The sequence below is a fragment of the Triticum dicoccoides genome, chromosome 4B, assembly GCF_002162155.2.
Source record: "Triticum dicoccoides isolate Atlit2015 ecotype Zavitan chromosome 4B, WEW_v2.0, whole genome shotgun sequence".
Taxonomy (NCBI): Eukaryota; Viridiplantae; Streptophyta; class Magnoliopsida; order Poales; family Poaceae; genus Triticum; species Triticum dicoccoides.
Genome location: NC_041387.1, coordinates 666,945,078 through 666,957,412, shown reverse-complemented (window position 1 = coordinate 666,957,412; position 12,335 = coordinate 666,945,078). Strand labels below are relative to the sequence as shown.

General features: G+C 45.6%; 1 protein-coding gene across 1 annotated transcript; it reads right to left on the bottom strand.

The window, feature by feature from the left end:
- Nucleotides 1-9,792: 9,792 nt before the first annotated feature.
- On the bottom strand, nucleotides 9,793-10,365 carry LOC119294275 (zinc finger protein 2-like). The gene has a single exon (XM_037572487.1). It carries the CDS (start codon nucleotides 10,356-10,358, stop codon nucleotides 9,972-9,974), a length of 387 nt encoding a protein of 128 aa, XP_037428384.1. The 5' UTR covers nucleotides 10,359-10,365; the 3' UTR covers nucleotides 9,793-9,971.
- Between the last annotated feature and the right edge of the window lie 1,970 nt (nucleotides 10,366-12,335).

Below are 12,335 nucleotides of genomic sequence, written 5' to 3'. Positions count from 1 at the left end.
TCCAATCCCTAGTTTGTTAGGTTTTCGTATCCTCTGCTTCTTATGCTTCCTCTTTTCGGTAGCGGCATCGGGGCCGGTACCTTCCTCGCCGGTATCTTCCCCGCCGGTACCTTCCCCGCCGGTACCTTCCCCACCGGTCTCGGTGCCGGTGCCATCGGTGTCGATGTCGATGTCAGTACCATCATCAAGGCCGACCTGCAAACCTTGCTTTGTAGTCAAATAGTCGAGGTACTCTTGTTCACCCTCATAATCCATCTCGTCTGCATCTTGGTCAGAAGGCCCAGTTTCTTCGTTGTTCGACATGTTTCCTATGATTAAGTGTCCTCATTTATTTCTAAAAGTATGAATAAATGAGAAATGACATAAAAAGAAATCTATGTGCCAGCACTCGATATGCCAACTATGTAGCACAAATCATGCCTTTATTCACGGGAAATTTCGGCATGACCTTTGCAAAAAAATGGACATATCGAGCGCCTGAAATTCACCGGAACGGAAATGAATCAACATTCCGGCGTAACATAGGCCACTCGGATCATTTTCCAAACATGACATATCCATATATCACATGTCCAGTTCAAATTTTCATATAAATTCAGCTAATTTTGAAACCTAGCTAAATTCATAACTAAATACATAACCTAATTAACATACTGCCCTAAATAAAACCTAAGTAAATTAACCGAAGAACCCTATCAGAGAGCGAGAGAGGGAGGGAAGGTTTACAGAGGGTGCAGGGGCGAGGAGGCAGGCCCGACGACGTCCGAGGTTGGGAGGGGAGGAAGCAGAGGAGGGAGGCGAGGGCCGACGGGTCAGGGGCGAGCACGCCGGGGTCGGGGGCGAGCGCCTGGGTCGGGGGCGAGCGCGCCGGGGTCTGGGGCGAGCGCCAGCGCCGGGGTCGTGGGCGAGGGCCGGGTCGGGGGCGAGCGCCGGCGCCGGGGTCGGGGGTGAGCGACGGGGGAAGAGAGAGTGGGGATTTGGGGGGAAAAGGCGGGATGAAGCAGGGATAGTGAGAATTTTGGGTTAAGTGGACGTAGCAGCAGCGCGTCTGGCCAAAATGCGCTGCTACTACCTTCAGTAGCTGCAGCGATTTGTACGAAAAGCGCTGCTACTACCTTCAGTAGCTGTAGCAGTTTATACGAAACGCCCTACTAATACCTTCCAATTTTCCTTTTTCTTTTCCTTTATATTCTCCCACTTTTATTTCCAGAGAGCAGTGAACGCAGGGAGGGCGATATATATTGCATCATCTGATGGTTAAATATGTATGCAAAATAGGAACATATATATTACATCATTGGACCCATGCATAATAATGGCTAAGTGTGTATACAAAATAGGAACATATATATATATATATATATATATATATATATATATTACATCATTTGACCGATAACATACGGTTCCTCAGTGCTGACGTTTTCGTTTTTGAGTCATCTTCTTTCCCTTCTTGTTCGTCGAAGAATAATTGAGCCCCTCATTGTGACTTTTCCTTTTCCATGAAGTACGATTTTTCTTAGGTAATATAGTATTGATTCTTCTTTTGACGTATACTTCATCATCATCGTCATCTTCCCTCATTGGGTTGCCGTACTGATCATAGTCTTCCTCGTTGGCGACTCCATCCATTCCAATGATGTTCCTTTTGCCCCTCCTCAAGACAACACGACTGGGATTGCATGGGTCGGTTATGAAGAAGCATTGTGTCACGTGCTTAGCGTGTACCCATGGCTCGTTTTTTGCGATAGCGTTCACGGTAGCGCTCTTGGCGTCCGGTATACTCATGGTAGTGAAAATCCGGTTTTCTCTTTTGACATTCTTTGCCCATCTGACACCGAACATCGTCGTGTTGTGCAGTCCAGAGTAGTCAAGCTCCCAAATCTCCTCGACCCTTCCATAAAATTGTTCAGTTGCGCCGTTGTCGCTGCCGGTCAAGCATTCCATCGTCACCCCTGAGTTCTGATCATCACTGTCCATATCTTTGGCCTCCGTGTAGAACGTGTATCCGTTGATATCATATGCCTGATAGGTTACGAGGTTGGGCGAGGGGCCATGTGCTAAGGCGTATATGAGCAATCCGTCCTTAGAGCCCTCCTCCGGGGGAATAGCAATAATATGCTCTTTGAACCAATGCAGGAAAGTGGAGTTGTGCTCTCTAGTAACTTCGGCGTTCGTCCTGCATACCCCCCGGTCACGATACTTCTTCGCGATAATTTCCTTGTGCAGTGCCACGAAAGGATCTACCTCGTCTAGGTGTTGTAGCACTACCAAGTTTGCTCTGTAAAAGTTGCTGCGTCGATCTGAGTATGCCACGTGCAGTTCCCTGCGACCGTTGCAGTGACCATCTCCTTCGAGCCTCCCATCGTGCTTGTTAATGGGCAAACCAATACTAACACCAGGCGGCTGGTCTGTGCCATATAGAAAATTCTCACAGAAAGAGATGCACTATTTTGTCAAATAGCCCTGGATGATGCTTCCATCCGGACGGGACATGTTACAAACGAATCATTTGATGATCCCGTTCATCCTCTCAAACGGCATCATGTTGTGCAGGAATGACGGCCCCAGGTCTATTATGTTATCCACAATATGGACACACAGATGCACCATCACGTCAAAGGACACGAGCAGGAAGTACATCTCAAGCTCATTCAGTATCACAACAATCTCTTCCTGTAGCCTTTGGCGCTGCTTCACACTGATCGACTTTCGAGAGATGGCGTCGAAAAAGTTGCAGAGACCAATAAGCGTGTCACAGACGTGCTTGTCCATTATCCCTCTAAGGGCAACAATTAGTATCTGCGTCATCATCACATGACAGTCATGAGACTTCATCCCGCTAAACCTTTTCTTGTCCATGTCTAGATATCTGCTTATCTTGCCACAGTAACCGTAACTAACCTTGACTCCGGTAAGGCACTTAAAGAAGGCATTGATCTCAGCCTGACTTAAGGTGAAGCAAGAAGGGGGGCAATAATCCTCTTTTTTTTATTTTCTTGCCCTTCTTCTCCCGTGCCTCTGTCTCCGTCTCTGTCTCGTCTGACATTTTACGGGGCGGCATGATCTTCCCTGATTTTCAAATCTTGCAAGTCTTTTCTTGCCTTAGGCCCATCCTTGGTCTTATCCGGCATGTTCATCAGCGTTGCGAGCACGCTCTGAAGGACATTCTTACAGATATGCATTTGATCAAGGCAATGAGGTGTATCGAGTTTGTGCCAGTACTCCAAGTCCCAGAACACAGACCTCATCTTCCATAGGTCCGGCGCCTTTCTCATCGTCTTTCCTGGCGCGGGGCACTCCTTCAAGTTTTTCAACAGCTCATCGATTTCGGCACCGCTCCGCTTACGTGGAGGTCCTCGATGCTCAGCGTGACCATTGAATAGATCTCCATGGTTTCTCCATGGGTCGTCCTGTTCCAGCCATCTTCGATGCCCCATGTACACGATTTTCCCAGACCCGCCATCTTTCCTTGACATTAGCTGCTGAGACGTCGTATCATCCATGCACCACGTGCATCCGCAATATCCATGGCACACCTGGCCTGCCACATATCCGTAACCGAGATAATCCTGCACTGTCGTGATCAGCGCGGCTCTCATGTTGAAATACTCACCTTTGCTGGCGTCCCATGTCTTGGCCGGTGTTTTCCATAAAGTGTCTAACTCCTCTTGAAGTAGCCCCAGATACAAATTAATATTATTTCCTGGTTTTTTCGGCCCTTGAATAAGCATGCTCATGTGAATGTACTTCGATTTCATGCACAACCAGGGGGGAGGTTGTACATCCATACAAACACGGGCCATGTGCTATGGTTGGTGTTCTTGTTGCCAAACGGATTCATGCCATCGGTACACGCGGCGAGCACGATGTTACTTGCATCACATTCAAAATACCGATAGAAGCTGTTCAACGCTCTCCACTGGCTTCCATCCTTCACATGTCTCAGCTTCGGATCATCTCCATCTTCGGGCTTCTTCCTCTCCGCGTGCCAGCGCATTAGCTTTGCTTCCTTGAGATCTACAAAATACCTCTGGAGACGGGGAGTGATCGGTAAGTACCATACAACTTTATGGGGACATTTCTTCCCGGTCTTCTTGTATCGAGAAGCATTGCATACCGGACATCTTGTTTTTTCGGCGTGCTCCTTCCGATAAATTATGCAATCGTTGATGCATGCATGGTATCTAACGTGTGGCAGATCAAGAGGGCACACGATCTTCTTGGCCTCATCAACACTAGTAGGACATATATTACCCGTGGGAAGAACATCCTTTAGGTACTTGAGATGCTCATCGAGGCTAGTGTCGGTCCATTTGTTTTTAGCCTTCGTCTTCAGGAGTTGGAGCGTGAAACTCAAGCGGGTCACCTCAGGATTGCAACCACCATACAATGGAGTGTTCGAGTCTACCACCAGTTGCTCCAGCTTAGCCTCCTCTCTAGAAGGAGCTCTCTCAGTACTCGTCTCCTTGCGAAGCAACGCTTGAACATGAGGGTCCCGCACGATTGAACTTAGTACCGACAAACTCTGCTGCGTGGAGTCCATGTCGTTCTCTCCGCCGCCATGTCCGGCCCCTTCTCCTCCACCATGTCCGGCCCCTTCTCCGCCGCCATGTCCGGCCTCTTCCCCGCCGCCATTATCGATCATCACTTTGTCTTGCCCCATGTCATCATTGCCTGCCCCGTCAACATCCTCAACATCGTCATCCTCATCTTCAGTTATCCACCGAGTATAGCCATCCATGATGCCAGTCATGAGCAGGTGCACTTCGACACGACCATCGTCATAGGGGTCGAGCCAAACTAATCCTTTGCATTTTCGACACGGACATAAAACCTCTGTCCGGTTATTTTCTTTCATGTCCTGCACCACCGACCGCAACCACCTATCTACCATTGTTCCGCTGACCATCGTCAACTTTGCACGGTAATAATAAACAAATTGATTATAAAAATGCGTGTATGCATCAAAGTCATACAAAAATTCGGCCTGACCTTCCCTAAAAATAGGACATATATGGATCTAGAGTTTGCCTGGAAGTCGCCGAAACAGAAATAAATCGACATTTCGGCAAAACATAGGCAACTCAAAAGCACAATTTGTCGTCAACTCATGCCACACACACAATTTCCACAAACATATCACACACACATAAACATATTTCCATTTTGCAAAAGCATGAATTTTTCATCACCTATCTCAAGATCGAGCACACGGTGGAGATGATGTTGTAGGGATATCAAAAGTGCACAAAGCTCTTCTTGACAAACATAGATCTATTTATGGGGCAAATAGGTCACTTAACTAAATCCTACATCTACCTAGCTACCTAATTTGGGAGGAGACAACTTCAACTAGTGGAGGGGAAGGAAAAAAGAGAAAGGAGATGCATTAATGGAGGTGATGTAGTTAGGTAGGAGTAATGAAGAGAGAGAAATGTAGATAGAAGAGAGAGAGAGTAATGGGGGAGAAGTATTGAGGAAGAAGAAGAGTGAGAGTGGGAGCATGTGGGAGGTAGGGGAAAGGGAAGAGAGGAGGGGGGAGGGGGGACGGTGGGGAAAAGGTGGTGGGTTGGTCCGGATTAGCAGTAGCGCAGGACGGAAAACGCGCTGCTGATAAGGAAGTAGCAGCAGCGCGCTTTCGTCAGAAGCGCTACTGCTAACCGGGACAAAAAGTGTGTCCAATTTGAAAATTAGCAGCAGCGACCTCAGAAAAACCGCGCTACTACTACAACTTTAGCAGTAGCGCGGCTAGCGATACCGCGCTGCTACTAAATGGAGGTGAGGGGGCACTGTCGGTCGATATTTGTAGCAGCGCGTGTTACACAGAGCGCGCTACTGCTAAACACTTGTCAGTAGCGTGTTTTCCACACCCGCGCTACTGCTACTTAGCAGCAGCACTCCTTTTTGAGCTGCGCTGCTGCTAAGATTCTATGTATAGGGTTTTCCCTAGTAGTGTACGCCGGTTCAGGAAGGTATGGATATTAATATGCTATATTACTTACCTGCCGAGTTTCGTGCTATAGGTGAAGAAGGGGAGGTAGCCCGGATGGATTTTGGTCCTAAGAATGCTATCTTTGAGAAGCCAAAAGAACTGGTGAAACACTTGAAGCCGTTGTACCTCAAAGGTCATATTAACGGATCGTCGGTTGCTAGGATGCTCGTTGATGGTGGTGCCGTGGTAAATCTTATGCCTTACTCGGTCTTCAAGAAGTTGGGTTTAGATGATGATGCATTGATGAAGACCAATATGGTGCTTAATGGATTTGAGTGTCAAGAAAAGACAGAGGCCAAATGTGTGATGTGCATGGGACTAACCGTGGGAAGTAAAACTTTGGCCACCACATTCTTCATTGCCGAGGTGCAAGGTAACTATAATGTTATATTAGGCCGTGATTGGGTTCATGCTAACCAATGTGTGCCATCTACCATGCATCAACTCTTAATACAATGGGTCGGTGATGAGGTAGAAGTCATTCACGCGGATAATTCGGCTTGTGTTGCTTTGGCCGATGCATCGGTGGATTGGAATCATCCCGATGTTACTTTCTTAATAGGGCGTGACCTCTCAGAGTCTGATTTCCTTAGTGCAACAAGGAATGGGTTCATTTCCATCTCTTTAAAGCCGATTGGTGGTAATCGGTTACAAGGTATGATGCGAACAAGAAGTTAAAATCAGTGGCCGATATAAAATTATCGCCCTAAGCATAAACATAGCCGATACATAATTATCGTCCTGAGAAAAATAAATGTCCGATGGAGTGTTGACATCGTCCTTAAAAAAAGCATCGTGCAAGTTATTTTTCGGCACACAATTTTGCCAAATAATAGGGGGGCATGTGTTGGCACCAGATTTTGGCACGGTCAATAACTTAATTTACATAGCCTCAAATGGAGAAGTGATCTACATAAAAGAGTTTTGTATTGTCCATAAGAACATCTTTGAAGTTTGGGCCATCACCATCCGATCTCATCTCGAAGGCCGAAGTTGTGTTCGAACATTATTCGGCTGATTACGCCCCCAAGAGAGCCTCATATGGAAAAATCATTCTATAGGAATTGTCTTCGTCTCGTCGAAGCGATCGATTTTGATATAAAAATCGTCTAGATCTGAGTTCCTATGCAAAAGTTAGAGCAATCGGAGTGCAGCCCTGTCACGAGGCGAGATGTGGCGTGCCCCACCAGACGCATGTCTGATGGGTAGCGTGAGGGAATAGACTATTTTGCACAATCGATTTGACCCTCACGATGACCTCTGATAAAAAGGGTTCAATATGAAAGTTGTTCATCACGTCAAAACGGTCAAGATTGCTTTTGGGCTCGTTTCCATCCGAGGTCGTTTACCACCTTAAAAATTAACCGCAAGGTACAACCAGTTTAAACCGAACTGTTTTGGGAAGTTCGGACAAAACCAATCCGAATTTGACCAGGGTTTTGGGCATGATTCCAAGCCTTTTCCTTGCACGGGAAGTCCAGCCGCCTCTTATATACCTAAGGGGTGACGGCCGATTGAATAACAACACACAATCGCAAAACTCATCTACTTTTTACCCTAGTTTTACATCCCTTCCTTGTTCTTTCTCTCTCATTCTTTGTTCGTTCTTCTTTTGCAGGGCGGCGATCCTCGAGGCTCTAGGGACGGGCGAACCAACATAGGGATGCCCATTGCCACTGCGCGTCGAGACGGGGTCCCTCTCGGGCGCGTGGGGTTTCTGGTTTCAAAATCACCCGCCGGATTGCTTGTGTACCGCGCTTCCGGACGGGTCTCCTTCGACGTGAGCTGCGGTGTATCAGCCTCTGTGTCGGAGGTACAGGTGACGTGTTCGTGTGCGAACACACTTTTTGGCGACTCCGCTGGGGATGAATGATCAAGAATCATCATCAACCATGTCTAATCTCCCCATGCCTTCAGAAGTTAGCGTCGATAACATCATTAAGCCCGGTCCTGATGAACTATCAGATGAACATCGCCAAGCCTATGAAGCGCTCAATAAACAGCGTGAGGAGGATTCTGAGGCGCTCAAGAAGAAGCCGCAGGAGCAGGATTTGGAGGCGTTTCTTGCAAATTTCAAGGACCGTCAAGGTAACATTACTCTAGTTGGAAACGTCAATTTCCCTCCCCTGATTGATGAACAAGATGAAATCACTGTGAGTAAAGTTTCTTCTCCAGAGCAAGTGGCTGTGATTGAAAGTCTTGTTAGTAAGGGTAATGTGATGACGTACAATTCTTTTGTGGCAAATACCAATGCTAAGAAAAATATGCCTCTGTCATCTAGTGGTACTGTTGGTATATCTGAAAACCCTAGCCCAACTTTACCTATTTCATCGGCACCTCCTATGCAACAATAATATAGTATGCCGTTGAATTTTTACCCTAGTCAAACTAACCAGCTTCTGGCCGCACCTTCATATCCTAATCCTATTATGAGTGTGCCCAATTCGGCGTCAACGCCGAATCACTTTGTCACACCACCCATAGGCGCAAACATGTTTGGTCTTCCGCCGAATTATGGTTCGGCGTCCATCCGAGAAGTTGCACCACTAGCTAGTACTCAGGTTGCTCCTATGTCATTGCCACAAACATCTTCATTTACCTCAGATCCAATTTTAGCTAAATTAAGGGAGGATTTGCATAAGATGTTTCTAGAAACTTTCGGAAACGAGCCGAAAGTAAAGAGTCGCGTGTATCAAAAGCCTTATCGTGAACACTTTGATGCAGTTTTGTACCCTCAAGGTTATAAGGTTCCTGATTTTGTCAAATTTAGTGGAGAGGGCACGAAAACAACATGGGAACTTGTTAGTCAGTATCTAGCGCAGTTGGGTGAAGCTGGTTCCGTAGAAGAATTGCAAGTGCGTTTATTTCCATTATCTTTAACTGGTACTGCATTTTCATTGTTTGCTGCTTTACCACATGGTTCAATTCTCTTATGGTCGCAATTAGAGCAAAAGTTTAATGATTACTTTTTTGCGGGGAAATGATCACTTTTACAATGGTGATAATGATCTTAAGTTGTCACATCTTACATCGCTTAGGCAAAAACAAGATGAATGGTCACCGATTATGTCAGGAGATTTAAAGATATAAAAAACCGATGTTATAGCTTGGTGATTGCTGAAAGAGACTTGGCGGATCTTGTTCTTAATGGTTTAAAAACTCCCATTAAAAAGAGGCTAGAAAGTTATGAGTTTTTTTTTTTTGATGGGAGTTATGAGTTTTTGAATATTAATCAAGTGTTGCAAAAAACGGCATTGAACAAAAAAAAGACTGGTGAACGAGAGCCGACAGGTCATTTTAATTAGCGGTTGTCCGGCCGGTTTTTGGGGGCCTAGGAGTGGAAAGCTTTGCCTTGCGAATTATGTAGGCGACCGATCCGCACGACGCATGTGGTCTCTGATGCACGCGGGGCATAAGCGACCCCGGCCGTATAGCATCAGCTGAAAATCTTATTAAAACGACCGGCCGATGCAGGCCATTGGCCTCCTCTGGGCAGAGTGGCGCCAAAGATGGTGTACTCCTAGCGAGCTAGCTAGCTAGCCTGTCTTTACTCGCGTCCGTCCTGGCCGCTTCACCAAAGCTTTCTCAAGAGAAACATATAACACGTTTGGGTGAACAGTACCAAGCGGTCCTTTTGGTCATGGAAGTACGTATCGGAATCACTTGAATAAGCCAAACAATGAAAACAAGAACAAGAAAGAAAAACATATAGTAGGTTACTTTTGGGTGAACAGTACCAAGCTGTCCTTTTGGTCATGGAATTCCATCAGAGAACTCAACTGAAAGAAGAACATATATATGAATCAAACACACACGAGGTTGAGACAAGCAAATCATTAACTTGATACCACAAACATAGCAGTTTCACATGCACGTAGTCACCAAAGACGACTTTTAACATACGGTACCGAAACAGAAAGAGCTAGGGGATGCTTGCCGGTCAACTAGTGATTACGGTGACCAATTTCCAGACCGATCATAGACGGAGAGACAAGTCGACGTCGTCCACGGTGCCGTGCTCCGGCCGGCTCCTGCCGTGCTTGTGCGCCTTGCCAGCAGCAGCAGCCGTCCCAGCTGCAGACACGAGAACGGTGCCGTACCTGGGCCAGGGCAGACTCTCGTCCTGCGTCGCAGCCGGTAAACCCTCCCCAGTGGCGGCGGTCTGCCGACGGCAGCGTCTGGCGACGCTGCGCTCGTGCTTATGCGCGTTCTGGTGGCCGCCGAGCGCCTGCGAGGTGATGAACTTGCGGTTGCAGTACACGCAGAGGAAGAAGCCGACGCGGGCATCCGGCGCCATTGGGCGGAGGGTGAGCTCCAGGCTCAGCTCCTCCTGCTCACTGCTCAGCTCTTCCATTCTAGTCATGGACTTACCGTCGTCTATATGTGAGTGCACCACAGCTTAACTCACCACGCAAATTGTTGTGCTAACCAAAGGATTTTTAAATAGTGTACAGCTTAACGGGTTTTGCACTGTTCATTTAGGATCTCGTTACTGTAGCCGGCGGACGGACACCCCGCACCCAGCTTAACGGGATTCGCTGATGACGGTCGCAACGGAAGAGTAGCTGGGAGAATTTATCACACACAAAGGGTTGACGTTTTTTTTTTCCGTCATCTCCACTGAGGAGCCGTCTGTGAGTTTGTTCTGCCAAAAATTGATTGGGGAATCAAAACAAGCACTAGTGTAGAATCGGGTTATTGTCCCAGTTCGTAAGGACATTTAGTGCCCGTTCTGCAACCGGGGTCTCATAGCTTTTGTTTTAATAAAGTGCCAACTAGAATCTTTGGGAAGACTTGGGTGAAAGTTAATTTGATCTTGCTGTAAAAGACAGAAACTTTGTGCTCACGAGATTAGCTGTCATTTTTTACAGAAGTGTGATTTTGAGTTGATTATTTTTGCAGAAGATTAATAGACAAATTCCCCACATCCACCAATTTATTTCAGAATTTTTGGAATTATATAAGTATTCGAGAGTTATAGATTACTACAAACTATTTTGTTTCTGACAGATTCTGTTTTCTATGTGTTGTTTGCTTATTTTGATGAATCTATGAGTAGTATCGAAGGGTGTGAACCTTAAATAAGTTGAAATACAGTAGATATTACACCAATATGAATTTATAATGAGTTCACAACAGTACGTAAGTTGTGATGTATTTTCTTATACTAATGGAGCTTACGAGTTTTCTGTTGTGAAGTTTTTAAGTTTTGGGTAAAGATTCGATGGACTATGGAATAAGGAGCGGCAAGAGCCTAAGCTTGCGATGCCCAAGGCACCCCAAGGTAATATTAAAGGACAACCAAGAGCCTAATCTTGGGGATGCCCCGGAAGGAATCCCCTCTTTCGTCTTCGTTCATCGGTAACTTTATTTGGAGCTATATTTTTATTCATCACATGATATGTGTTTTGCTTGGAGCGTCATGCCATTTTATTTTATTTTGCTTGTTGTTTGAATAATATCCCAAGATCTTAATTTCTTAAATGTTAGAGATTCTTCACATAGTTGCATAATTATTCAACTACTCATTAATCTTCACTTATATCTTTTGGAGTAGTTTGTCATTTGCTCTAGTGCTTCACTTATATCTTTTTAGAGCACGATGGTGGTTTTATTTTTAAGAAATTGATGAACTCTCATGCTTCACTTATAGTATTTTGAAAGTCTTAAACAACATGGTAATTTGCTTTGGTTATGAATTAAGTCCTAATATGAGGGCATCCAAGAGGGATATAATAAAAATTTCATATAAAGTGCATTGAATATTAAGAGAAGTTTGATTCCTTATGATTGTTTTGAGATATGAGGATGGTGATGTTAGAGTCATGCTAGTAGAGTAGTTTTGAATTTGATAGATACTTGTGTTAAAGTTTGTGATTCCCGTAGCATGCACGTATGGTGTTATGTGATGAAGTTGAAGCATGATTTATTTATTGATTGTCTTTCTTATGAGTAGCGGCCGGGGACGAGCGATGGACTTTTCTTACCAATCTATCCCCCTAGGAGCATGCGCGTAGTACTTCGTTTCAATAACTAATAGATTTTTGCAATAAGTGTGTGAGTTCATTATGACTAATGTTGAGTCCATGTATTATACGCACTCTCACTCTTCCATCATTGCTAGCCTCTCTTTTGCCACGCAACTTTCGCCGGTACCATATACTCACCATATACCTTCCTCAAAACAACCACCATACCTAGCTATTATGTCATTTCCATAGCCATTCCGAGATATATTGCCATCCCACTTTCCACTGTTCCGCTTATTATGACACACTTCATCATTGTCATATTGCTTTGCATGATCATGTAGTTGACATCATATTTGTGGCAAAGCCAC